General features: G+C 51.2%; 5 protein-coding genes and 2 non-coding genes across 8 annotated transcripts; 5 read left to right on the top strand and 2 right to left on the bottom strand.

Annotated features, from left to right (window-relative positions):
- Nucleotides 1–354: 354 nt before the first annotated feature.
- On the bottom strand, nucleotides 355–5,104 carry NCU03651. Of its 2 annotated transcripts, none has more exons than XM_011396256.1 (5): nucleotides 4,432–5,104; nucleotides 3,123–4,032; nucleotides 2,270–2,700; nucleotides 1,891–2,216; nucleotides 355–1,770 (listed from the first exon to the last, which is right to left on the bottom strand). In XM_011396256.1, exons 2-5 carry the CDS (start codon nucleotides 3,943–3,945, stop codon nucleotides 906–908), a joined length of 2,445 nt encoding a protein of 814 aa, XP_011394558.1. In that variant the 5' UTR covers nucleotides 3,946–4,032; nucleotides 4,432–5,104; the 3' UTR covers nucleotides 355–905. The 2 variants fall into 2 exon arrangements, with proteins under 2 accessions (XP_011394558.1, XP_011394557.1); XM_011396255.1 differs by having other exon boundaries at nucleotides 3,123–4,001.
- A 4,674-nt stretch (nucleotides 5,105–9,778) lies between these two features.
- Nucleotides 9,779–14,332, bottom strand: rad16 (DNA repair protein RAD16). Its single transcript, XM_956284.2, has 5 exons — nucleotides 13,654–14,332; nucleotides 12,091–13,562; nucleotides 11,675–12,021; nucleotides 10,452–11,615; nucleotides 9,779–10,396 (listed from the first exon to the last, which is right to left on the bottom strand). The coding sequence occupies exons 1-5, from the start codon at nucleotides 13,697–13,699 to the stop codon at nucleotides 10,186–10,188; spliced, it is 3,240 nt and encodes a 1,079-aa protein (XP_961377.1). The 5' UTR covers nucleotides 13,700–14,332; the 3' UTR covers nucleotides 9,779–10,185.
- Nucleotides 14,333–14,557: 225 nt separating this feature from the next.
- On the top strand, nucleotides 14,558–17,108 carry NCU03649 (hypothetical protein). Its single transcript, XM_956283.2, has 4 exons — nucleotides 14,558–14,819; nucleotides 14,873–14,917; nucleotides 14,990–15,017; nucleotides 15,079–17,108. Coding segments are annotated over exons 1-4 (1,827 nt in total). The 5' UTR covers nucleotides 14,558–14,817; the 3' UTR covers nucleotides 16,831–17,108.
- A 557-nt stretch (nucleotides 17,109–17,665) lies between these two features.
- Nucleotides 17,666–20,991, top strand: NCU03648 (glutaminase A). Its single transcript, XM_956282.3, has 3 exons — nucleotides 17,666–18,212; nucleotides 18,277–20,443; nucleotides 20,557–20,991. The coding sequence occupies exons 1-3, from the start codon at nucleotides 18,051–18,053 to the stop codon at nucleotides 20,805–20,807; spliced, it is 2,580 nt and encodes an 859-aa protein (XP_961375.1). The 5' UTR covers nucleotides 17,666–18,050; the 3' UTR covers nucleotides 20,808–20,991.
- Nucleotides 20,992–21,818: 827 nt separating this feature from the next.
- On the top strand, nucleotides 21,819–26,082 carry NCU03647 (hypothetical protein). Its single transcript, XM_956281.3, has 3 exons — nucleotides 21,819–22,446; nucleotides 22,527–24,224; nucleotides 24,289–26,082. Exons 1-3 carry the CDS (start codon nucleotides 22,401–22,403, stop codon nucleotides 25,731–25,733), a joined length of 3,189 nt encoding a protein of 1,062 aa, XP_961374.2. The 5' UTR covers nucleotides 21,819–22,400; the 3' UTR covers nucleotides 25,734–26,082.
- A 485-nt stretch (nucleotides 26,083–26,567) lies between these two features.
- NCU15092 lies at nucleotides 26,568–26,664 on the top strand. Its single transcript has one exon. It is a non-coding gene; the product is annotated as a tRNA-Glu (tRNA).
- Nucleotides 26,665–27,295: 631 nt separating this feature from the next.
- On the top strand, nucleotides 27,296–27,382 carry NCU15091. Its single transcript has one exon. It is a non-coding gene; the product is annotated as a tRNA-Glu (tRNA).
- The last annotated feature ends 361 nt before the right edge of the window (nucleotides 27,383–27,743 follow it).

Genomic DNA, 27,743 nt, shown 5'->3' with positions numbered 1-27,743 from the left:
GGTGCGATATGAGCCCGACGCCGACACTGAGGACGGAAAGAAAAGGGCAGCGGTGAAGAGTGACAAACGCAATGTCGAAACCCAGTCACCGTACGAGTGATCATATACCTCCATAGAATGCAGAAGGATATTTCGGGTTCTTTCGCGGGACCAGTGTCTGTAAGCTTGCCCAATTGACTCGCGACTATAGCATTCCAGGTATGCAGAGATCATAATTAAAGATGTGCCATTTGCATCTGACAACCGTCAAAGGCGTGTGGCGGTACATGTGCAGTTAAACACCTTCAACCTTGCAACCTGGAATCCGGTTGTCGCGAGTTCATTCGGTACACAATCTTGTTCTGGGTCATTGTTCGGTCAAAGAGTAAAGGCATCACCAAAGTGAGTTCAAGTTTGTGATAGGCAGAAAAGATCTTTCAAAAATGTACAATGAATCCTTCGCAATGTTGCCTGTTCCCTTGAGTGATCTAACCCCGCTAAAAGCGTTTTTTTCTTGTTCCATGATAACGCCGAATCAACCTCTTCTGACTCTAACAGTCTGTATCTAATGCCGAGTGACCCATGCTAGAACATGGGCATCTCTCGCTGTCCCATGGGGTATGTGCATCCAACATGGTCCTTAAGAAGTAAGTACCGAAACGCTCAAGATCCATCCAATCCTTTCTTGACTGGAAAGGGATCTTTATTAATGGTAGTAATGGATCCCGCTTATTTGCCATTCCAACTCTTCAACAGTAAAGCAAGCATCCTGTGAGTCTGGCGATCACTAGGATAAAATAAATCAGGTTCCAAACGCCGTGATGATAAACTCCAACCCAACTCTTGCCATATCCACCCATCCCACCTACCCATCTATCTTTCTATCCATTTTGTGCACACCCGTTTGAACGTATCTATGAGACCTTTCAAAACTTGGGGTCGTAGATGTGCTGCTTGATGTACCTCTCGAGATCAACGTCACCCCACTCCTCCCACTCAAGCCACTGCTCTTCCGGTAGAGTGCTGACGCCTTCACGGCGAGCAGACTTCATCACCTCACGCGCAACAATGACGCTAGCCTCACGGACACGGTCAATGCGGGGGTAGATAAGGCCTTGCTTGACCTCATCGGCATTGAGGGAGTTGGCCAGGGCAGCGGCCGAGGTGTAGATCATGTCATCGGTGACTCTAGTAGCCTTGGCGAGGATAGCACCAAGACCAATACCGGGGAAGACGTAGACGTTGTTACCCTGGTTAGGGTGATATGTTACACCGTTTGTAGTGTAGCTGGAGAAGGGAGAACCGGAAGCAAAGAGCACGGTTCCGTCAGTCCAGTCAATGGCCTCCTTGAATGTACATTCAGCCTTGGTGAGAGGATTGCTGAGGGGGAAGAGGATGGGCCTGCGGCCAAGTCCTCCGGCGTCGACGGAAGCCTTGAGGGCGCGGACGACCGACTCGGTAAAGACGCCATGAGTGGCAGTAAGACCGACAAGCGCACTTGGCTTGACGTACTCGATGACCTCCTCGAGGGTGCGGAACTGATGGCCGTTGTTGTCGGTACGGGCAAAGTACTTTTTGTGTTCAGCCAGCTTATCACCGCGATCCTTGGTCACAAGACCCTTGGTATCAACAAGCCAGAACTTGTCCTTAGCTTGTTGCTCCGAGAGGCCACGCTTGGTGTAGTACTCGACCAGCTGCTTGGCAACGCCAACACCGGCGGAGCCAGCTCCCATAAAGACAAGACGTTGCTCCTCGATAGGAACATTTGAAAGGTTGACGGCACCGATGTAACTATATTGTACAGCGTACTGTCAGCAATTTGTCTCACGCTCACAAGTCACTTTTGAAACGTGGGATTTCCCATTCAAGCAACTTCATCTTCTGCAGGGCTGGAGGGGTTTTCCAACTTACCCGGCGAGGACAACAGCTCCGGTTCCCTGGATATCATCGTTGAAGCACTTGTACTGATCGCGGTACCGATCGAGGTAGTTGAAAGCCTTTTCACTTTCAAAGTCCTCAAACTGCACAACCATGTCCGGGAAGACTTCAGCGGCAGCCTCCATGAACTCGTCCATGAACTCCTGTTGCTCGGCAACCGGGATACGCTTCTGACGAAGGCCCAAGTAGAGAGGGTCCTTCAGGTTGGTCTCGTTGGCGGTACCGCAGTCGAGGACGATAGGGAGCGTCTTGTCCGGGTGAATACCAGCAGCAGCCGTGTACAAAGCTAGCTTACCGATCTGGTACACGTTAGTGTCTTGCCAGCGTATGAAATTGAGTAATTGCCACTTACCGGAATGCCAACACCATTGACACCAAGGTCTCCCAAACCGAGAATGCGGGAACCGTCAGTGACGACACAAATCTCGGGCTGAGGATAGGGCCAATTCCTCAAAATTGTACGGATCGACTTCCTTTGTTTGATCGAAATGTACAGCGCTTCTGGACGAGTGTAGAGGGTTGAGTACTGGAGGCAGACGTCGCCAATGGTGGGAGTGTAGACCAATGGCATCATCTCCTTGGCATGATCCATCAGGAGGCGGTAGAAGAGGTCGACGTTTTGGCTCTTGATGGTCGACAAGTAGAGGTACCTGTCAATGTCGGTCTGACGGGTGCGGATCATCTTGAGCGCACGCTCAACCTGCTTCTCGGAGTCCTCCATGACGTGCGGAATAAGTCCGGTCAAGTTCTTGGCCACACGCTCTTCTGGAGTGAATGACGTCCCTTTGGGTGAAATGCGAAAATCAGCAACTGCAGTCATGTTGTGTACGAGGGGTGACGAGGACGGTTCTGGCGAATGTGACACAGACGGAGATCCAGAAAGTGCTGAACCAGAAACGGATGAAGTCGAAGAAAGACGGGGTCGGGGAGAAGAAGATGGGAGAAAACGTGAATATAAGCAAGTCTGGCGTGCATGCAGAAGTCTGGCAGACCAAGCCATGATAGCACCTTGACGGACAGCAGAGACTGATGATGCGAGCATGGCCAGACTGACTCAAGGAAGCCGTAGACAACCAAGCTCGGGTGCTGCAGTGATAAGAGACAGGGACAGGAGAAGCAGCGTGGGACGTGGAAACGAAGGAAGTGGGAGAGAATAAACAAAGAAACGAACAAGAAAAAAAAAAAAAAAGGAACAGTAAGCTTACCCTTGTTCCAGTGGGGTTGGTTGAGCACCTGGTAGCCCCGGGCCTCTTCCTGGGAAATATACTCGGTAGTGGTTTCCTGGTGGACCTCGCCGTACGTTTTTTGGCAGTAGCCCTTCAGTGTGTCGAGGTTGGCCATCTTCAGAGCCTCTTCGATGGTTGATAGATCAACGGAAGACATCGGATTCGAAGCCGAGGTGCGCCGAACCGAAGACATGGACAAGCGCTTTCCTGCACTGAAGGTGGACGAGTGGGAGGAGCGTGCGGACGCAACTGATGCAGACGAGTGAGGGGAGCTGGACCGCGGGGTCGAGAAATCGGAGCCTGAAGAAGTGCTGAAAGCGTACGAAGTGGAAGCCATCGAGTATGGGGAGGAAAGCGAAGACGGGTCCAGAAAAGCCAGGAAAGGGCGGATTAAAGAAGACAAATCGTCGAGGTGGCCGGAGAGGTTAAAGTAAGGGCTGGGGAGGGTCCGATACCAGGCTAGCAGGTTACTCGCACTAAACGTTCTGGAAAGGGAATTTGGAGGTGAGGTGTAAGTCGAGGGGTTGCGATTGGTCTGCGACTTATTAATGGTAGGGCCGGGGTCTGGACTGGAGGTACCGGTACTTCTAGATGCACCAGCAGAAGAAGTAGTAGCGACGAGTGTAGAAGCAGCGAACCGTGAAGCAAGCAACAGACTCTTTAGTAGATGATGAGAAGAAGTTCTTCCAGCATCCCGTTTGCTCGAGAGGACCGGCCGACTTAATACGTTTTGCAGTCGAGGAGCGGTTGCGCCGGACATGAGCACCGTCCAGGGCGAAACGGGGAGTCTGTTTTTACCCATGCGACGCGAAATTGAGATGGAACGCTATGTCTTTTTTTGTTGCTTTCACCTGATTCCTGCTACCCGTACGGTTACCTTCTGCTCTCTCTAGTTGGGCATCAAGAGTGCCACTGTTAGCTGCCGAGTATGTAGCATATCTGGTAAAAACGGCCAGGAGGTTCTCAAGTGATTGGGGTGTTGCTTTGTCGTGACAGACGCCTGTCTGGCGGGTTTCGGGAGCCGGGGTATGGCTGTTTCAAGGGCCGCCTGGCCATGATGGAGAAGGGTGTCTGAGTGTGTGTCTGTGTCCTTGCCTCTGGCGAGGGGAGTCTTCTCCGAATTCTGCCGCCGGCTGTGGATTCCATTACACACGGCCGGCGCCTTGACGCTTCCATGAACGGTTGGGGGAGGGTCCGGATGGTGTGTGCGGGTTGGATCTGGCCTGGTCGGCTGGGCATGCCCTAAAGAGGAAAAGAAAGAAAACATAGCTAGGGGAGTGTAACACACCTTGCAAACACGCGTGGTCCAGCCGTTGGAGACACCCGAATACACCCGGTTGGGTTTGCTCAGTGTGACCGCTTGTTGCTGCGACGAATATGCGGCTTTGAATGCCTTCGGGAAAGTGTTGTACCGGAACGTGGGAAATCGACAACAAATGCTGAAAACGATATCCGCGAATCGGTCGGTACAATGATGGTGTTGTTACGGTAGCAGCTCTAGGTACGAATAGCGTCTATGTACCTTGCTTCTACACACAAACTGGAGGTGACAGGAACGGCAGATCCCGGCCACCAAGATGATATGATGATGATTGATCAACACCAAAAATAGTGAGGAAAGGTAAGGCAGGCACATACGACGCGAAGCAAGTGAGGGCGAGATGGAGGAGATGGAGGAAACGAAGGGCTGCAAGGGCAGGCGGTTTTACGTGGAAGATGCTCTTTCCCGTTCCATCTGTCGACGGGCTCTCCCTTCCGGTATCGCACCGGTCTTTCACCTCTGCGTCCCGTCGCGTCATCTTTTCAGAACAGTCATTTTTGGGGAAGAGGTCGTGTGCTCCTCAGTAGTGTTCCATTGAAATTCTCTTCTAGGCAAAAAAAAAACGGGCAATCCCCGCGTCCGGCAATGGTTCGGGGTGTGGCCGGCGTCGTGTATTTCGAAGTTCCATAGTTGATTGAGAGTGCAAAAGGAGTCAGAATGTGGTCGAGTTACGTATGGGCAGTGGACTTTGGGGCACGTCACAGCGTCTGGGCTGTAAATCCTTCCTGTCACGCTGGAAATGCAGGTGCCGTCCGCGTGCGATGCCGCTTGTTAGACCCGAAGTCCCCACCGCTACTCCACCGCTTAGCGGCTAGCGGCTCCGTAGAATCCATCACAGTTTCCCGCTGCTTACGCAGTATGTACATAGGATTCCACTTTTCCACCATTCAGACATCTCATCTTGAGCTTTGCATGAGTGTCGAATCTTCAAGGCCCCCGCAGCTGATGTGAGAACTGCAATACACTAGACGTTGCACGGAGAGAATTCTTCTATAGTGGCATTTGTCCTCAACTTGGATATGGTAGTACCCAGCCTAATTCGAAAACCAAAGATTGAACAAGGCGTAATCGATCGGACGTCCGAGCATATTCAGTTGTGTGTCCTGAACTCTACCTACCTACCTAGCTGAGACTTGTCAGATCTGACATACAGCGCTGATTCCTTCCAGCCCAGTTCTCTTTCCACTCGTCTACTGTGTACTTCTTCCACAGCTGCCACTTTGTGACCGGAAAGTTTTGAGTGTTTTTGTTGCGATGGGCAGCAGCAGCCGTCGACTTCAAGGCACCGGTTTGTGGAGAAGTGGATTTCGAATCCGTCAAACCTCTTTTCGATACAGCCCAGGGGCTGCAGGGTGATCACCCCGCTATCCTATCATCTTCTCCAATTACATACAGCAGCTTCTTAATCGGGCTAGCGGGCCCTTCCCGCCTGGTTGCAAATGTGTAACATAGTAACATCGGGGATGAAAACACCGGGACGTCGAATTCCACCTCCGATTTGGTTTGCTCTCAACTCAACTCCCGTCGCTTTCTCGGAATGGTTTCGTAACTTTTTCCATCAAGCTCCCAACAAACCGTCTATCCAACTTTCCGCTCTGCAATTGTAACGCCTACGATTGGCAAGTTGTCCGCAATCCATCCACTTTTTTGGCGGAAGCCCTTGAAGTCATCACGGCGCAATTACGGCTAAAAGGGGTCGCAAAATCCGCGAAGGAATCATGAGACACTGAAAACTGTGGACCGCAACATTCTAGTGGGTGCCAGCTCAGGGCTGGAGTGCTGAATGCGAAGGGTTGTACCACTACCTACTGTAGCACCACGATCTTTTCGTCCAGATGCTGACATATCCGTTGCACTACAGCTTTCCACTCTTGTGGTTTGGATGCGGATTCCCACAGATCGTATGCACAGCGGTAACAGAATAGATTGGATTGGAATTGCGCCCCCCATCGACAGCCCATAAACACGTATGTTCGTGTTCTCCGTCAACATCGCTTCAATCTCCAAACCCTTGTTTGTCATTAACTTGGGCGACAGAATCGTACCGTTAGCTCCGGTCTGGGCCCATAGCATACTGCGATATGGTGAGGTTGCTGATAGCTCCCATCCATTTTGCCTCTCTGTCGCGCCAAAAGTATCGTGACTTGGGCGTCAGAATCAGGAAACATGATCAGATCGTTATCTTACTGTCCGCTGGGTGCTAGTGCCTACGGTCACCGTCATCCAGACGTGCCGGTCCGGTTTAGGCTGGAGGGTTGCGGTCATGCCGTGTCGGTGAATGTGGATCCCCTCACGAAGCACCCGAAGCACCAGCGGGAGCGTCTCTGGGCCTTCAGGGGCTGACCAGGGGAAACAACCAGGCTGGCCAAAACTCACATCCACCCAGGGTGACACGCATCGAATTGACAAAGCCAAAAATACGACGAAAGACATGGATCCCTGTTCCGACTTCACCCGAAATTGTTGCAGGGCATTTTTTTTTTTTCCTTTTTTTAGGGCGCTGAGACAATTGAACAGGGAGGGTGACGAGATGCTAAAGTCCGGCCTTCTAGAAACCTTGGCCATCGGAAAAGAAGGCATTGGAGTTGGAAAAAATAAAAGCCAAAAGGGGAAAGGAGGTGAGCGATCCCCAAGTCCGCGAATCCCTTCAGCTGTTCGGAACCTGAATGCATCACGCTTATCCCTTCTTTCCCTGCCACCATTTGTTTCGACAATCACGCCCTCCTTCGAGCTCAACTCTTTTTATTCAACCAAGAGCATAGACTGCCGGAGACAAACATTGAGCGGCCAACTGAACCGCCATCCCCAACATCCTGATCGTCCCATGTTTTTCCTTGTCGCATGCATGACATGGGACGATCCGATCTGGTGTACCTCGAGCTTTTGCTGGGTCCGCCACCCAGATGTGGCGCCAATCCATCGGTGACTGCTTTCATCAATCAACCATTGTTCCATAGCAATCATATGATGAGATGACAAGCTGCAAAACGACGGCTGATGTTGACAAGCCGCGGGAGCTTCTACAATGGCCTTCGAACGAGCTCGAGCCTGCAAAGCCATTGGCTCATCTTCAAACGGCCCGCCAATGCAAATGCTCGTTCGAGTCCAGCAACTATTGTCAAGTGCTCAACGTTCCCTATGCCTTTACTGATTTCACTCGGATATCTTGCGAACTGTTGCTCAATGTAGCTACTGTCTCGGAATTGTGTTCTTTTCTATCACATAATCCATCGCCGTTACCCTAATCTGTATGAAGGTTGACCAACACTCAAACGCATCAACATCTTTCCGCTTCTCTGCGCTTGAACGCCTCCAACGATTTTGAAACCTTCCCCACGATTTAGCAGCAAGTTCCTTGTGGTGGCCGTCTACTTGATAGGGGAAATGGTCTCGAGTCACCCAATCATCGACTACGTCTTGCTCGAGTCAGCCGCAGGGTAGTAAACCGTACCTGGGGTAGCTCTCCTTGGCATGTCTGGATCTCCTCTCAGCTCCTGTCCTGGCAATGTCGTCTTGGCACCATCTATCTCTTTATTGACATATGATTGCCGTGATGCGATCTCGGTAAGCTGGCGGCCAGATTCCCAGGTCTCTGGACCAACGGGAACTGTCCATTGATTGTTGGTTGAAGGCCTGAGAGCCCCGGCCGTACCCGGGCAACTCCTTGCTATGACCTGCTTGGCGGAGGTCCACCGCTTCCGAGCAAGCCAAACAAACTAATCCCTGGAGCACTTTGGCTGCACATGATTGAGAATTCGGCGCTCAGATTCAACCGATACCATGAGATACCGACAATTTGGTGAAGAATGGTAGCATTCACTAACCCAGGGGCAAGGAGTTTGGGGGAGGCTGCGGCAGGGTCTTGATTGGGGGTTTGGTTGTCATGGTTGGCTTGTCCGGGGTTTGAGGCTCTTGACGAGTGTCGTTGCTCCGCAGCCCCACACTCGACCTCCAAGCATGTGCTTGTGATGTGATGTGGGATGGGTAAGAAAGCCAAGACGAGACATGACTCGAACCACCTTACGATGATCGGGACCGTTTCCACAAACTAAGCATATCTCAACCATACCAAACACCTTGTTTCTCCCCAGCGTTGGCTGATCCCTTCCCCCGGGGTTCCTAAGTCATGGCTCCAGGATTTCCAGAATACAAGTGTGTGTTTTGCCACATGGGACTTGGTCGGGTCTTGCCTGTTAATTCATTCTCCCTTTTCACAAACCTCCGAGTACATTCAAACCGGACACGCATATGGCAGAGACCAATGAGGCTGACTGTCGTCAATCTCTCATTATACGATTTGGACGATACCAGATTATTTTCGGTTTAGGTACCTCTCCGCAAATTATATCGTATATCTTGCTTCTCGACCATACGTAAACTTGACATGCGAATCTTTTGACGATATAGTGACATCAACATCCTATCGTCAACACATCGTCATCATTCTTCTTGCCACTTTATCGGTTGTCGAGCTATCTTCTTACGATTACAATTCAGAGACCCCCTCTGATTGAATATGTATCATTCATCATCAAGACGCTAATAGCGACTAACCATGGTTTGCAGATGCCAATTTCTTACTTTGATCATCTACATGAATTACATGCAATATCTATATCAACGACAAGGTGGTCCGAAGTCCCACGCTTCCGTAGTAGACCATCTTACATGTCCGAAACGCATGAACAACAACCCGGGAAACACGATCTAAGTATCCTTGGCAGTTTATGGTGGAGCTCGCTGATGTTTCCAATTTCCATTATGCTTCCTTAGACTTCATCGGACAATGGGGATATCTGGGTGGCGGCATCGCGGGGGGGGGGGGGGGGGGGGGGGATGGCGGACAGTTCTCCATCTACCTCGTCATCTCCCATCAATCCGATAAATTCCACTCTCTGACTTCCCGGGACATGCCCTGTGGAAGGCAAATATCGATGTTGCGGAGCATTTCCGCCGCACCGAGAGAGAGAGAGAGACTGTGGACATTTGGTTACTCTGTAGTGTACACTACTTATATAGTCACCGAGAAATATGCGAGCAGCGAGCGAATGACGACTGCACGTGTCTCTCCCGATTAATAGCCATGGGCACACTAGGTACGTTTGAAGTTAGCATTTCGAGGAAAAAAAGGAGCAAAGATGCTATGCAAGTTACATGTAACAGTTTTAGTACGGGACTTACTAGGTCAGTTGACAAACCTTGTTGCTCTCGTGTCATCTGTATCACCTGTTATCAATATCACAGCTGGCAAAAGTTGTTCTTTTCTGTAGAATCAATCCTTCATCACAGATATCATATCCTTGACCTTTTGAACGAGTTTCTGAATCGATTTTATTACCTTGAATTCTGTGACATTTGCTTGCATCCTTTGACATGTAGCTAATAATTCCCATGCTCCAAACACACAAATTGAACCATATATACTTCTGAATCTGACACTGTCCTCGCCAGCTCAAACAAAAGTCCAGTCCCGTCAATGACATGTGAAGAGTTGCCACCACATAGAAGCAAGGAAAATATTGTCCCAATGGCTCGGCTGCCAGTAAAGCCAAGCTATCTTGCCTCCTCTGGTTGCCTTGAAAGCTGAAAATTACACACCCTTCGACGAGGAGCCCATAAAGGGCGTCCAAGGATTAGTACCACTTAACAAATAGAAAGACATATAGGCGCAATTATGAGCAACCCCAAATATGCACCGCTCTATGCTGAAAACTGTGATGCTCAGTTTCCTCTGAACAGAAACTGCAAATCCTCAGGGCTCAGCGAATCCATTGCCGCATCATCAGCGTTAATTGTCGAGTTGATCATGTTGGTCTTCTTCTCTTGCAGAAGGACCATACGACTTTCGACTGAGTCTTCAATGCAAAGTCGGGTGATCGTACAAGGTCGGCTTTGACCAATACGGTGACATCTGTCGGCGGATTGCCATTCACTGCGAGCAAGTTAGTCAGAACGTCCTTCATGTAACGCCATAAGGGTAAACATACGCGGCTGGGTTCCACCAAGGGTCTACAATGAAAACCCTCGAAGCCTCAGTGAGGTTCAGAGCGACACCTCCTGCTTTGAGGGACACCAAGAAGCACTCGACGTCCACGTTTGTCATGAAGTGGTTGATCGAAGCCTGGCGTTGGGCTGGAGTCATGCTACCGTCAAGCATGACCGTAGTGATACCAGCGCGGCGCAAACGCCACTCGATGAGCTGAAGCATGGTGGTGAACTGGGAGAAGATGATGGACTTATGCGAGGCGTTATCGGATCGGAGCTTGTGGAGTTCGTGTACCAACAACTCTATTTTGGATGACGAGGTCCAATTCTCCATCTTGATCCGGTTGATAATGGATGACTTCTTGACCTGCGCCTCGTCCTGCTCGAGCTCTGGCTGCTCCAAGTCGATGGATAGAGGAATGTGGCAAGAAGGGCAGTTCGGGTCCGTAGCCGAATGCACATACGTCTTGACGCAAACACGGCAGAAGTCGTGCTTGCAACGGGAGCGAATGGCGTCTTCGGCAGGCTCGTCACAGATACAGCACACGAGCACGTTTTGACCACCTTCGCCATTCTTCTTCAGAATCAGATCCGGATGGTCGGCAACCTGTCGCATCTGCATAATGAGTCCAAAAATGTTGGCGTAGTTGTTCAGAAGTACACCAGTGGCCACGTATGTGTCGAACTTTCGCTGGCCGCTGGTCATAATGCTGTTTGCAAAATCGTTCTCTACCTCGCCGAAGAACTGGCGCTCGACGTTGATCTCCTTGACTGGAAGTTCCATTGCGTTGGTGTGGTCCTTCTTCAGTCTCCGCAACATGATGCGGTCCGTAAGGATCCGAAGCTTCTTAAAGGCCAAAGCACCCTCACCTCGGTTTCCGAATTTCTGAATGGGGTTGAGGAGCTCTTGATTGAACACTGAGACGTGTTGCATGGCGCTGTGGTTGCAGTGCTTGCACCTGTTGTCATCATCCATGCCCCATTCAAGGGTCTTGCAAGGGCATCCCCTGCACAGATAGCATGTGAATGGCCGGATATTGAGGAAGCGGATCAGAGAGAAGAACTCTCCAATGCGGTTTTGTAACGGCGTACCGCTGAGGCACCAGCGATATGTAACCTTGAGAGCGAAGCATGCCTTGGCCGTCATCGTCGTTCGGCTCTTGATGCTGTGGTATGATATGTAAGCCGTTATTCGGTAGTCAGTATTCGACGATTCAGGACTCACCTATGTGCTTCGTCCAAAATTACTCTATGCCACTCGGTCTGGTGGACGACGGATTTCTCCTTGTAGAGCCCCTCCTTACGCTTGAAGCCTTTCTCCTGCTTCCGGTACATGGACTCCAAACTGTTGTAAGACATGATAATCACATCATAGCTCTTGATGTTCTTGACAGTGAGGTTCTTGGACTTGGAGTTGGTACCGTGAACGACCAGTGTCTTCAGTGTACCGTCAGTGTATGACTCAATCTCCGTCATCCACTGCATCAAGGCCACAGGAGGCACAAGAACGAGTGAAGGCTTCTTAGCGGGATAATCTGACATGATCAGGGACACTGCCTGAATTGTTTTGCCCTATGATGTGACAAGAAGCAATTAGCACACAGAAACTAAACTGAAATCAAGGAGGAATCCATGACGTACCAGGCCCATCTCGTCGCCGAGAAGTCCTCCTTTCCACTCTGTCTTTTCCATTGCTGTCATCCAGGCCAACCCTTCGAGCTGAAAAGGCTTCAGCTGTCGTGAAATGGACTTTGGCTGTTCAGCCCTACCAGCCTTCAAAACGGGCATGTTCTCCAGGTCTTTCCACATCGTCGTGAGTTCGGGGTGTTGCTTCTCGAGACGGAGTCGGTCTTTCTTAACGCGCCTATTGCTCCGGTACGATCGGTACGCACGCCGGTTGCTCATTTGTGCCCTGATACGATCAAGACCCTCTCCGGCCTCAGCGATATGGGCACCCAAAGTGGCGTCTTCATCATCGTCGCTACCGTGAACCGAAGCCTGCAAGTTGGGGGGTAAAAGGAAATCAGGGTCCTCGTCAATGGACACGTAACTGCCAGTACCTAGAACCGACATTTCGTCTGCCTCGTCTGGAAGCGATAGGACAGAATCGTCGCTATCGTTCTCGTCCTCCGACTCTGGCGGGGGCGCGATCGCCTTTCCTTTACCCTTCTGGGCCGCGGAAGGGCGACCTCCCTGGGCGCTGACATCGCTATCATTATCATCAGATTCGAAAGCCGACAGAGAATCAAAATCATCGTCGTCATCCTGTGAATCGGCAATCAAGTCTTTAGCTGTCCTAAAGCCAAGAACTTGAGTCGAAGACTCTGCAACACCACGCCTAGTGGAGTTCCGTGTAGGTGCAGACTGATTTCCTTTTGCAACGGCGGTAGATTTGCCAGTGACGTTGGATGACGCCCGGACTGGAGACGAGTTGAGCCTTCTCGAACTGCGACGAAGTCCAAGTGCCTTAACGTTGGATGTGGCCGCTTCCACTTCGGAATCTTCCTCTCCGTATTCCTCAGCCTGAAGTTTCCGGGCAAGTGTAGCATCAGGAGAATCGTCAAAACCATCATCCTCGCTGTCCGCAATGACCTCCTTCTTGGTCTTGCTGCTCGAGACATTGGTGTTCCCCCGATGAGAAGACCGCGTGCTACGCGGGGTACTGCCCAAATGATCAACTCGAAAAGAGGGTGTTTTAGATGATGATGCTACCTTTGCATCTTCCTCGTCCTGAAGCATCCGCGCAAGTTTTGCATCGTGACCATCATCTGAGTCATCTTCCTGGCTGTCTGCCACCATGTTTCTCTTCCGCTTGCTAGTTGTAGCAGAGGCACTACTGCGAAGCGTTGTTTGCATGGTATGTGAAGCCTTGAGAACGGGTATAGCAACCTCAATCTTTGGTGCGGACTGAGTCGACCTGGTAGACCGTACGTTCTCCTTGAGTAGAGATGGCGTCGGGGTCGCAGCATGACTGGTAAGCGGCGTAGCATACTCACTACCAGATGTATATGTCGCCGGAGTCGGTACGGAAGACGCCGTGGCACTAACGGCTGGGGTGGCCGATTTGCGAGGCCGACCACGAGGTTTCTTGATTTCCGCGATGGGTGCTGCTACTGGAATATTCATGTCAGTCTGTGATCACATTTACACCAAGTGCCAGTCTATCTCCAGTTTCAACCAGAAGAGCTTCATCGAAAGACCTACCAACAACCTCGTCGGCCGCAACCACGGATCTTCTGGTTCTGACCATCTTCTGTGATAAACCAGTTCGACCTATTGAACGAGAAGTCTCAAGTTGAAATGGGCAGGGTAACACCGAAACGGGGTTGACCAGGTGCTTCTGAAGTGTGGTTTTTTTTTCTTTTTTATGAAAAGGAGGTTCCTAAATTCGACCAGTATTTGATGGACAAATAAAGGCAAGGTATCGGACTGCGGGGAACGTCCTGAGGAATCTCGTAAGGTAAGAGATTATGCCCGATCGACAAAGTGATAGACAGGCAACAGGTCTTAGGGAAAAAAAAAAAAAAACAGACAATCAGACCACCAATAAACGAGCGGTGAAATTCTCAGGTGAAAAGAGAATGAACGAAGACGTAACGTCGTGCGCTCCCAGATTTCGAAGCGGATGTGTCCCGAATGAGGTTGAAATGGGCACCTTCTAACAAGTGTGGTCCGGGAGGAGGCAGCCACACTCAACTGAAGTGATTCACAGAGGACGGACAGGAAGGATGAAATGGAGATGCAGCAAGATGCAGGGGCAGGAGAACTGAAATTTCCCGGCACGTCGACAGAAGTCGAGGCGAATCGCCACTGCTCCTTTCATTCACCGGCAAATTCGAAGGCTTTTCAGCTTTCCCGAGTGGGCGACGCAGCTTCCACTTTGTGTTACAAAGCAAGAGACATGATCCGTGGCTCCCCCACTGTGGACAAGGAAAGCGCGCGTCGTCTTAACGCGAGGGCACATGACCTTCCAATGACTTGATTGGTCGAGCGGGTTCCATTCTCAGGCAGAAGCAGCTCTTACAGGGCACTTCCTCCCTTGGCACGGTGCAGACTGCCTGAAAAAGGCACCTTTGTCGCAAACTTTAATGGAATTTGCCCCTCATCACGTCCCGCCACGGGCGTCGCTTCTCGTACTGTCGTTGCTGTGCTTCCCCTTCACCTTTCTTTTGCACGAAACTTTTTTTCCCAAACATCGCCCTTCCTGCGTTTGTTTTTGTTTCTTCTTCCGGAGACCTTCATTTGTTCTCGTCGCTCGTCCAGAGTTGTAGACACTTCCATACTGCTCGACTGATAGTTCTCAACACCCCATCGCTATAACCCAGATAGCATCACAGGGAACTTTCGCCGGTGCACGGCCCCGCCAAAATGTAAGTTGTTGTTGACGGTCGATCAGCAAACGACCACTAATGTCACCCACCAGGTCGAGACAGCAGAACAACAGGGCTGGTCGTCAGATTAGGGGACCGTACGTTCTCACAATTTTTTTCCCGATTTTTTTGTTGGCGAACAAATATCAAAATGCTAACACTTTTTGCAGTCAATCGGCTCTGACTGATTTCTTGGCCGTAAGTGATCTAGCTCGGAGAGACCCCAAGTGTTGTCAAAATCCTCACATTTTGAATTTAGTCGCACAATATCTCGGCCAACCAGATTCGTCTTGATGCCGATGCGCGACGAAGAGCAGCAGAACAGGAGAATGGGGCTAGTAGCTCCTCAAATCAGCAGCAGGTCGCGGAAGACGAAGTAGGAGAGTCATCTACAGTCACAACCTCTGTTACTGTCACAACCAGGACATCCCGACGAAAGAAGGACCAAAAGGTCATTGATAAGATCAAAGCCAGCAAAACCTACCAGAAGCGGAAGCGAAATGCAGGCGAGGATGACGCAGATGACGATTTGCTGGACACTTTGCTTCGGGAGCGCGCGCCTCTACCCGGCCAGATGGACAATTGCGCCAACTGTGGGAAGCGCTTCACCGTCACTGCATACTCACGCAACCATCCCGATGGAGGCTTGTTGTGCAGTCCCTGTGGAAAAGAGATGGATAAAGATGCGCCGCCAAAGAAGAAGCCGGCAAAGCGGGCTGCTACCGGTCCGGTAGGGAGACGCCGACAGATCCAGAGCAAGATTCTGGACGGCACATTTCAGCTTGGAGCCAAGAGCTTGATGACGCTGTGCATCGAGACTCTAGCTAAGAACATTGATCTGGCTGAAGATCTGGGCGATTTGCCTCAGCCCGTCATCGACAAAATCGCCCGGAAGCTCTCGAAACATAGACTTCTCAACCCTACAACTCTCAGTCTTTTTTTGCAGCCAACGGCCGATGAGGTCTGCATCTACGACGGCGCCAAGCTTTCCGCCGACGATTATATCCGCATCTTTCAGACCGTACCAGGTCTGAAAAGGCTGAAAGCCAGAAATGCCATCCACTTCAAAGACGAAGTTATGGATTTCCTTGTCTCTCGTAAAACAGAGCTCGAGGACCTTTACCTGCATGGCTCTAATCTCATTGCCGAAGAGAAATGGCTGGAGTTTCTTGAGAAGAAGGGAAAATCGTTACAATCACTCCGCGTTTACTGGACGGACAAGCACTTTGGCGACTCTGCTCTGGCCGCCCTCCCCTCTTCATGTCCGTCCTTGGTTCGCCTTAAGGCGTGCCACAATCAGAAAATCACCGGCGAAGGCATCAACCACCTCGCCCAACTCCACCACCTCAAGCACCTTAGCATCGATCTTCGCAATCACGTCCATTCGGATGTATATGTCAACGTTCTCTCCTCTATCGGTCCTAATCTCGAGACGTTCTCTATTACGCGCGAGATTGAACTGGACAACACTGTCCTGGACGCTATACACAACCACTGTCGCTCGCTGCAGAAGCTGCGCATAACCGACAGCGACGTCATGACGGATGAAGGCTTTGCCCGCCTCTTTACCAACTGGGAGAACAAGTGCTTATTGTTTGTTGACCTGCAAAAATGCCGACAGGTAGACTCGGCAAACCCGCGCCAAAACCCGGACAACATCGGCTTGTGCGACAGAGGCTTCAAGGCATTGATGGCACATTCCGGAAGAAAGATCCAGCACCTAAATGTACACGGGTGCAGACACATCTCAGCAAAAGCCTTTGAGGAGGTTTTCCCTTCGGATGGCAAAAAGGTCTATCCTGAGCTGAAAAACCTGGAAATCAGCTTTTGTGAGGAGGTAACGGATTTCATTGTTGGAAGCATTTTCAAGTGCTGTCCCAATCTGCATGAGCTGAATGTGTTTGGCTGCATGAAGGTGAAGAGCGTGAGGGTACCTAAGGGAAAGATTCTCGTGGGAGTACCGAATGCGCTGGGAATGGTCATCGAGGGTGTTGATGATGACGAAGAGTGAGTGGCAGCAGTTGTGTGTCTGTGTTTGTCACGCCCCTTCTCCCCATCTCTGCGTTTCTTCGATTTTTACACCCTAGTGGAGCGTCTTTTATCTTTAGGCATGCTTGGCGTTTTTTGCTGAACTGTCGTTTTTGTGTGCTACATATGTACATCGGGGAGGAGCGAGCGCAGGAATATGGTATGGTTACCTCGATACATCTCTGTTGGGTTGAAATTCATTGTAAACTAATTGTCAACTCTTAACAATTCGGATAGTCAGCTGAAAGGAAAGGGTCACGCTATCCATCTTCTCTCGAACAGCCCTTGAGGCTTTGTCTAGACCAGTTTAGAACCGACACCATCAAGTCGAGCAATTACCACTACCCAGTACTTGTAAGCTAACTGAGGTTTACTTTTAATACGTACGATGATGGTACACACTTCAAGCAATGCTGGCGATAGCGGTTTCAAGCATTACTGTATACCTACATACTACTGATCTCTCTGCAATGCCACCCACCTGTCAGTCACAAGCACATGCGGTGTACCTACATTTGCGGTCGCACGATATCAATTCTCCACCTCTCAAGTTGAGAAGGGCGCAACGGGCCTAAGGTCGAACAAAACGAAGGGTTGCTCAAAAACAACAGTGTGGAGTCCTTCCCCACATTCTACTCGTCCCGCAGCGGGTCCGCATGACGGGAACGCAGAAAGCCTCCACCCTCCGCTGGTGCCAATGCGGAGAATCCCTGTCATAAACGTATGTATCATAGGGCAGCCCCAAGACGGGGTTGGAGAAGGGGAGGGGCATAAGATGATCACCCCTGTCTCTCACTTGTCTCCCCCTCAACCCCCTCCTCGTCTAACAGGATCGTCGTCAGGTCAACTCGTTTATTGGCGACATGAAGGACGGTTGGAGGAGGAACGGCTCGGCCTCAGTCCACCTTCCAGCCGATCCGTTCACCTCAAAAGACTCCCTCCGCCCTCCCTCGGTCCTTAATTGAACTGCTTTTGTTCTTTTCCAATCCTCACTGTCTCACTCTTGCTCAACACGGAATTAGATCCTTCAGTATTTTCTACATAGTCCTTGCGAAGGATCTTTCCACTGGCCCAAAGCGTGACAGTTCACAGATTGCCGACCCTTCGTAATTCCCAAATCTTGTTCATCTTGACCGCCACTTACGAGACCAGTCATATGACAACGAGATTGTGAATATTTGAGAGGACCACGGCTCCCCCAACATGAAGTTCGATTTCTTGGTGTTGGCCGCCGTAGCCAGCGCGTCAACACTTACGCCCAACGTCCTGCCCTTGTTTGTTCGCAACCCATACCTGAGTACATGGCTTGGAAGTGCTCGCAAAGCACCATGGGAGGACTGGCCCATGTTCTGGACCGGATCTCATGTAAGTATCTGTCCGGTTTGAGACGAGCAAGGTATGTAGCTGATCCCTCTTGAAACCGGAAAAGCTGGGCTTTTCGGTCATGGCATCAATTCCCGACTCCGGAAAGATCTATCCCCTCATCGGACGACCTCATGATTCGCTTCGTCGTGGACACAAGCTTTACAGCATCACCTTTCCCGAATACCTAGGACCTACTTTCGACGCCTCGACCACGAACCTGACTTACCTTCTTCACGGATCTTCCTTAGACGAGCCAGTGAAAATCACACTTTCGTTCCTCTCCCCCATCACTCCGTCATCCACCCTCAGACAGTCGATACCTGCTGCGTATCTTACCATCATTGCCGAGGGTTGCTCCAACGTAACGATTTACACCGACGCCAATGGCGAATGGGTCAGCGGGAACAGGGCGAACGAGATCAAGTGGGACCTGCACGAGCCCAAGGTACCAGAAGAAAGCTCTGAGAAAACCACACCCATCAAGACATGGAAGTGGTCACGTCAGACAGAGCAACATCTGACCGAGTTCTACGATCACGCCGAATGGGGAACCATGCACTTCACCGGTCCAGCTGATGCTCAACATGAAGCGGGCACCTCTGGCCTTCTTCGTCAACACTTTGCTGAGAAGGGCTACCTGAGGAATCAAATTGACCGGGACTTCCGTCGCATCATGCAAGAAGAGCCCGTGTTCGCTTTTGCGAAGACCTTCAAACTGGCTGGAGAGTCCAAGAAGAAGGGCTGCTCAAAGGCGGAAGACAGCGCGGTGTTCACCTTTGCCCTCATCCAAGACCCAGTGGTGCAATTCGCTTCTGCTAGGGGTCTGACTCTCATGAAGCCGTTCTGGGCTTCGCACTTCGCCTCGCCCGACGAGCTGGTCCGTTACCACTACAACGACTTCAAAACTGCGTCTTGGCTAGCTCGAAACTACTCTGACTCGCTAGCTCGTGATGCCTTTGAGTCTGGATCAGAGAGTTATCAGGATATCGCCGCGCTTTCTGCTCGCCAGGTTCTCGGTGCCACCCAGTTCTCCGGCACCCCCGATGATCCCATCATCTTCCTCAAGGAAATCTCGTCCAATGGCAACTTCCAAACCGTGGACGTCATCTTCCCTGCCTTCCCATTTTTCCTCTACACGAACCCGAAGTGGCTCGGCTACCTTCTCGAACCGCTGCTCGAGCACCAGCTGAGCGGGCAGTATCCCAACGACTACAGCATGCACGACCTAGGCGCCCACTTCCCCAACGCTACTGGACACAGCGATGGCAACGACGAATACATGCCGGTCGAGGAGTGTGGAAACATGCTCATCATGGGATTGGCTCTCGCCAATGCCTTCCGCTACGATACCGAACCCGCCTTCGTCCAGGCCGCCGCACCTCATGCCGTTGCCAACGCCATTTCCTCAGCCAAGGACTGGTCACGCTCCGTAGATAGATACGGTTTCGACCTGCGCGGACATCGCGACCGCAAAACTAATCTCCAAACCACCGGGTCCAAAGCCGCAGAAAAATGGCTTACCCGCTCCTACTCCCTCTGGAAGCAATGGACCGGCTACCTCGTGCGCGAATCGCTGATCCCGCACAACCAGCTCTGTACTGATGATTTCGCTGGGTGGCTCGCTAACCAGACTAACCTGGCATTGAAAGGCATCATTGGCATCAAGGCCATGAGCGAGATCGCGGATATTGTTGGCCACGAAGACGAAGCCAAGCACTACAGAAAGATTGCTGCTACTTACATTGACAAGTGGCAGGAGTACGGCATCTCGAGGGACCAGACTCATGCCAAGTTAGCGTATACGTGGTATGGATCTTGGACGACGATATATAACCTTTATGCGGACTCGTTATTGTGTTTCCATGTTCCTTCTTCTTCATCTTCGTCTTCTTCATCTTCGTCTTTCTCAACGAAGGTGCACCAAGACGAACGAAGAAAGCGGGGCTTTGGCCGATGGTTCGGCACAGCTGGAGACCAGAAACCCATTGGTGGCGGCGGTGACGGCGATCATGACAGTGGCGATACTGAAAAACCATTCATTCCGGACAAGGTTTACCAGATGCAAAGCGACTGGTACTCGGCCGTGCTGCAAAAGTATGGCCTTCCGCTTGACTCGCGACACTTGTACACCAAGAGCGATTGGGAGTTTTTCGCGGCGGCGGTGACGGGGAAGAAGACGAGGATGGAGATGTTGGAGGCCATTTCGTTGTGGGTTAATGAGACTGTTACTGGTATGTTATGTCGCCATCCCCTCCCCGGTTTCTCGTCTCTCCCCAGCCCCATTTTGATCCGATTTTGTCATCATCGTCAATGGAAGATTAGACTAACAGTAGCAATGCAATAGACCGTCCTCTAACCGACCTCTATGAGACCGAAGGCAATGGTGGTTACCCGGGCATTTACTTCATGGCGAGACCGGTGGTTGGTGGTCATTTTGCTTTCTTGGCGCTTGAAAGGGCTTGTGGGGGGAAGGCGGTGGAGGCGCTGAGGTTTATGGATGAGGAGCCGGCAGGGAAGAATGCGGTTGATGTCGATGAAGCTTTGAAGGCTGATATGCTGGAGGCTAAACAGAAGGGGTGGGTTGGCGATCTTTGAGTGCGTTGGAATGTAGGAACTCGGGACTCTTGAATTGGATGCCGTTAGCCTGTCGAAACACAATGGAGTACAATCTCTTGGCTCGCTCGCTGCCTAGAGTTTGACTTGGTAGCTTTTCGTTAGTGTTCCCATGATAGCCGAGTTGGTCAAGATTTGGATGCCCTCGTGAAACACGATTGACTGCCGAGTTTCCTCCAATGTTGATCTGGTCGTGGTAATCCAGGGCAGGAATGGTAAGAGCAGGGAACTATATTAAGCTCGTAATGCGGCATTCCAGCGAGCCGCGAGCCCCTGGAGAGAAGCTGAGCAAAAATGGAGAGGAGAGTTGAACTAGGTCATCAGCCTCGATAGCCTTAACGAAACATGTGTACTTTTAGTGCAGTGGCTTGTGAGGCGCGCGTGACCTCACATCAGCTTAGTCCGGCGACATTCCCCGGTGAAGTTTGAGAGCTGGGCAAGCAAAGTCACGGGCTCGAGCTGGAAAAGTCCCCTTCTCGCGCGGGATATACATAATAGATGACACCCGAGTCCAAGTTTTGACCTTGCCCCAAGCGAAAGGCTGGACGGCTTAAACGCAGGAAACCATCGACAACTGGATTGACAGAATACCTACTACAAATAGTGTATGTACAGCAGGGTTGCAAGGGTTTGGAAGACGCCGTTGCTTAGCATCGCATACAATAAAATCCTTGATTTGCGTGGTATTCTTGGACTGAGTATGGTGTTGTTCTGGATGGAGAACATGGGTGTCATCAATTTCGTCCAAGAAGTTCTGGCCAACTGGCGCAGGGGTCTTGGCAGCACATTTGTATTTACAGTGGGTCCGGTGGAGACTAGCTGCCGACCGAATGCCTCGCAGCGTCCGGTCCTTGCAGTGGCGTCTTGGCATCACACTCTAGTGGACTCCAAAAGCCAATGAGCGCATTGGGCCTGAAACTGGAGAGTAATGACGTCGATGGACTAAGGAAGCGATTGCCTGTCTCAACGCATGACGACGTTGTGGAAAGGAAGGAATCGTCGCCCTCTTTGTCGCAGTGAGCAGTGAGCAGCCAGCCTTCGGTTGCGACGGGGACGCGATTGGCATCATACCTATAGTGTACTAAGGACAGACATATCATCATTGAGTGTCATCATTTCTGCTCTGGCTTCGTTTCCCCATTCGTTTTACCTTTTTCTCCTCCTGTATGTCATTTCATCGATCTCACCGAGGAAACCGAGCCATCCATCATTCAACGCCGCAGTTTCCATCTTCGACACCGGCGTAGCCGTTCGCTTCACCTACAAAAAAAATAAAAATAACCCTAGACATCTTGATCGACAATCCTTATTATCAGCCTACAGATAAGGTTACTCTGACACGCGACCATCACCGTACAAAACCAATCGTCAAGTAGGATCCAAATCAAAACAACACCTCGAAAGCAAAGGACCTGTAAGATTTCACCATTTCACAGCCTTCGTCGCAGTGGACCATCATCATCCGGCCGGTGCCCCACAGTTTCCCGACATCCGATTCCTACGCGGCCGGTCTGGTCTTTTTTACTTTTGTTTGGTTTGGGTTTTGGTCCTGGTTCCAATAGCCACACATAAGCCATGGTCTCATCTACTGCGCTTACGCCAACAGCGTCCGTCCCTTCAAGTAAGTCCGCGCGTTCATCAGGCGGGTGCTTGTCAGTCGGGCACAACACCCGGACATACCTTGCTGACCACCTTGTAAAGACAATTATGGGAGGCTACGATACGCAGACTCAAAAGACCTACCTAGCTACCCTTCTTCCGGCCTCAAAGACAAGGACGGAGCTGCCAGTGCCGCCGCGTCTTTGGGATGGACTAACAGGAAATCGGTCGAATATCCGAAACCAGAGATATCGACAGCTCCCGCTTCTTCAGCCGCGACTCTGGGATGGACAAACACCAAAGTAGTTGAACATCCAAAGGCAGAGCTGTCAAAGACACACGCTTCGCACGCCAATACCGCTGCAGTCCTGGCTAACGGCCAAAAGATGGCGTCACCAACGAGTAACGGTATGGAGGTTTCGCGAACCAAGAGCAATGCCGCAGGATCACAAGCGGCTATCTCGGCATTACGTGCAGCTCAAAGAAAACAGAAGCAACAGCACCAACCCCAACCTCAGCAGCCTAAGCTTACCCTGCAGACCTCAAACTGGGGTAACTCGGCTGCGAATTTGGCCTTCAAGGGACACAAGTCACCTACCTCTTCTACCCTGACTGTCCCAGAGACACAGAGCTCCGCCTTGACACGGCAAGCATCACTGCGCGCAGCAAGGGATGCTGTGGCCGGGCGACGCCCGCGATCGAAGTCGCAACCTCAGCCGAAAACCGACAACACCGCATACCCTGACAAAGAAAACGCAACCTCCAATGCCCTTAGCGCCGCGGCCAAGTCGATGCGCTCTCCATCTATTCGTTCGACGGACGGAGCCGGGGCCGTTCCGTACACGACCATGAGCAGAGAAATGTTTACGTCCCGGCCTCCTGTCAAGCCTGAAGTCGATGAGAAGCAGCGGCAAGACGTTCTCCATGCTTCTGCTTTGGCCATGGCCAAGCGCATGTACACCCAGCAGCAAAAAATGATCGACCAGTCCAAGCCCGTGCAAGGGAGGCGATCCTCCTTTGAGCGCCACGGTACCGGCAACCCAACAGATCAAAACGACGAAGTGGAACGCTCGCCGGTGGCATACAACAGCCTCCAAGATGCCGCCTACCGTCTCGCGCAGGAACGTCTTGCCAAGTTGCACGACGAACACCAAAAAAACCGGGAGATGCAGGAGTACTACACGGGTGCTTCGCCCTCCTCCAACCAAGGCAACAGCGCCGGCAGCGCATTCGGCAGCATCCGCAACAAACTCACCAGGCGTCGGTCCTCCAGCGACGGCGACATCATCGCCGCCAACGACCGCCAGCACTCCCAGCGCATCCGCAAGCAAATGTCCCTTTTCAATACCAAGATCGCCGAAGTTGACGAGCAAAAACGGGCGCGCGACCGTGAAGCGCTTTTGCAAGCCGCGCAGCGCAACGTCAAGGCGCGATTGCAGGGGATGGATGAAAAGCTGTACGCGGAAAAGGGGGTGATGATTCCGCACACGAGCAAGAGCGATTGGGAAGTAAAGGCACACGCTGCGGCGCAGGCGAGATTCGATGCGACGAACAGTGGCAAGAGGTCGATGGATGCAGCCCAAGTGGATATCGGTGGAGGGAAGATGGTGGACAGGGCGAAGGTGGAGGATATCGCGGCGAAGAGGGTGCAGCCGTTGCTGGATGAAATCAATGATCTTGCGGAAAAAGAGAGAGAGAGGAAGGCGACGTTGAAGATGGAAGACGAGAGGAAGAAGGAGGAGGTGGAGAAGAATAAGATGAGGGAGAAGGAGGTGGCGATGTTGCACAAACAGTTGAAAGGTATGTTTTCTTTGCGCGTTAGCGTTGATATCAGGGGTAAGTGGCTAACCCGAATGATGGACAGACCAGCAAAAGGACAAGGAGAAGGCTCTGGCGGCGGAAGTCAAGAGAGAAGAAAGGCAGCGAAAGGAGGAAGAGAAAGCGGCCAAGGCCAAGCAGAAGCGATTGGCCAAGGAGGCCAAGGAGACCAAGGAGGAGAAGCAAACTGGAAAGGGGAAGGATCCCGCGACCGCCGCTGATTTGGGCCGAAGTTCGCCGGACAACCAACCAATGGTCCGGCCACCGGTTGTCCATAGGAGGACAGACAGTTCGGGGCTGGCCAGGATATCCATGCCCTTCCTCCAAAGACGCACATCGCCGCTTCAACGGGTTTCAACATCGCCAGACGAGGGAACGAGTCCCATCTCGGATCCGCAATCAGTGGCATCCCCAACTAGCAAAGTGAAGGCCTGGCTAAAGAGCCGCTTCTCCCGTCCCAGACGAGTATCCGGCGCATCTGTCGCCTCGCCGAAAGTAGTTACAACGGCGGACGGTACCGCTGATTCTGCCAGCCCATATGTGAACAGGGGCTTCATCGGTGGCATGGCCCTAACCCGGAAGCTAGGTGAAAATAACCCCAGTGTCCCCTCCATTGTTGGAGACGACCACATCGGGCCAGAAAGTATCCGCGAAGTCGCCCTCGCCGGCCTCTCAGCTCCCAGCCCAGTCCAGGCGTCGGCGACACTGGCGCCAGCCATGACACTGCGAGCGACGGCACAAGATGAACCTGGTGAAAGCAGTGGTCTTATGACCGTCCCTTGCAACCCCACCGGCGCCCTGGGCACCGCTGCTTTGAAGTCTTCCTCTCGACCTATCAGCGCCATTGGCAGTTTGGACGCACTGGCTACCGTCACCACCATCACCACTACTACCACCACCGAACCAGCAGTCCGCGACCGTCCTCCCTCCCCATCAGCCCAAGACCAAGGCCAAGTCCAACAGCCACACCTCGTCCTCCCTTACGTCACCACCACCACCACCACCACCACTGCCCCAGCCGAAGGCGAAGCAGAAATCAACTCCGTTAGCAGCCTAAGTAGCTCAGACCTAAGCGATGGCGTCTACAGCAGTGCAAGCAATCATAGCGCTTCACAGCTCGCTCAAGACAACTATAACGATAACGACAACGAAGATGACCAGTTCCTAGAAGCGAGAAGCATTTTTTCCAGCGACGGGCCGCATACACCACCATCGGCGGGGTTCCCTCCGGTGGTGAATGGGATGCAGGTTTCCGTCACACAACCTACCCCCGGTATTGGTAGTGAGGGGCATGGGCAGTTTTTGATGGTTAAGCCGAGAGCCAGTACTGGGTCTGGTTTTGGGGTGAGGAGTGTGAGTGGGAGGAGTCTGAGGGAGAGGCCGGTGAGTTCGGGGGGACTGAGTGTCGGACAGTCGTCGATCGGTGGGTGTGGGAGGATTAGTCCGTTTAGGGAGAGTAGGTTTTCGGAGAATTTTGATAAGGAGGATTAAAGGGTAGTGTATAAGGGTTTGTGTTTTTCTGTTGTGGCACTTTGATTTGTTTTGGTTATGTATCCTTTTCTTGGATGGTTGATACCCTTTTGGGGGCGTCCGGGAGGTTTAATGAATGGATGGGTGGGTGCGCAATGAGAATAAATGATTGATGATTGTGTTGCTTGTCCTGTATCACATACCTCAAATTGTTCTGTTGGGGTTTTGCTGCGGTTTTTGTACATGTAATGGCTCAATGATCCTGACGATCCGTTTCCTGGGTACTTGTCTTCTCTCATAATTGTACAAATAGGGGTATTCCTAAATAGTGTTCGTTCGTGATTAATCCTAACTCCATCAAAAACTCGTGAGATGTACCAGATCGCTTTACTTCAATTTCAAATATGATCTCGTAGCATCACCAAGCCCAAACGAAGACACGGGAAATACAAATCCTCCACCTGTGTTCTGTTTGCTCACAATACTCCACCTAGTCCTCTCTCGTACCCGCGGCAGCCTTTATGCCAACACTCCAGTCATTCACTCCACTGCTGTCTGGAGGAAGCGGAATAGTTGTTTGCGTAGGTAGAGGTACCTAGGTACCTACTAGCTGTCCACCCCTACCAACAACTGTTTCGCTCCTTCCCTCTCCAGCCAGAATCACCAGCACTCACCTCACCTGCCTGTCTGCCCGTTTGCCTAGGTAGGAGCTCGTACCTTCCCATCACTTACTTCCCTTGCACACACACACACACACACACACACATCACCCCCTCGCCCCCGCCCCCCGGTTATATAAGCAATTTTCTAGGGTGTTTCTTTCAACAAACGAAGAGAACAAGAAAAATAACTAAAACCCTACTGGTGTATCGGTTAACATGGCGGATTCTCATTCTCATTCCAAAGTGAAGTGAAGCTTCCGCAGCACAGGGTTCAATTCCCTGGTAGGGTAGATTTTTTTGCACGTGTTTGGACCTTTTTTTTTACTTTCTCATTCTGAGATTGTTGACTTGCTGTCTGTACTGTGAGTTCAGGTCAGACATAATGAGGTTTTATCGTCGATGTCTTTTACAATTACTTGATCTACTAGTAGTGCGCTTTTATAGTCGTATTACTATATTTATGAAAGTCAATAGACGGAGGCGAAAAAGTGGTGATACCTAGAAAATGAATGGGCTTGAATCCGAGGTGGTAATCAAGGACACAGAAACGAAAAGCAGAAGAGAAAAGGAGAGCACTGGAAGGGAGTGTTGGTAATGGGAAGCCCTTGTCGTGAAGGGACTTTTTTTTGGGCATGGACATCCAACGCCAATACATTATCAGGGCTTTGCAGCCAGTTGAATTCTCTTCGTTGCCAAGCTATATGAACGGATGTCACTCAGCCATTTTACTGTTAAGCAGGCTGGTATGAAGGCCGCAGTGGTGTCTCCTTGTGAGCGCTGTTCACTTTGATAGTATGTCGTACCTTCCATCGCTAAACTCCTGATGGAGAAACCCCACATGAGCCAAATGTTTACAAAGAAGGAGCGCAAACAAGGCATATAAGTCTACTCTTTGCTGCTTCTAGTCAACAAGAAATGGAGACCTTACTGGTGTATCGGTTAACATGGCGGATTCTCAATTCCAAAGTGAAGCTTCCGCAGCGCAGGGTTCAATTCCCTGGTAGGGTAAACTTTTGTTTTTTCCCGCTTTTTTCTTTGCAACTTGCTTTTCCTTGATGTTGGATTTTGCTGTGGGGAGATGAGATGGTCTTTTGGGAACTTCGATTCACATAACAGCAAAATCTTGAAGCGTTCACCAAGGTAATCGTCAAGCATTCTCGTCTATCGTTGCTGATCGTTTTGTGAGTGGAATGATTTGAGGGACATGGCGTGACATTATAAGATGAGGCGTTAGACAGGTTCGATATTAGAGAACCCATTTAACGTTATCTCAAATGCGGTGGGTAGTAGGTACCATTACTTTGAAGCCACCTTACAGCCACTTACTAACCAAGTGTGTCTTCATATCCATGTGTGGTAGAAATGTGCC

The sequence above is a fragment of the Neurospora crassa genome, linkage group V (genome assembly GCF_000182925.2).
Source record: "Neurospora crassa OR74A linkage group V, whole genome shotgun sequence".
In the NCBI taxonomy this organism is placed as follows: Eukaryota; Fungi; Ascomycota; class Sordariomycetes; order Sordariales; family Sordariaceae; genus Neurospora; species Neurospora crassa.
Note: the sequence above shows the minus strand (reverse complement) of the source record. Positions and strands in the feature narration are given on the sequence as shown.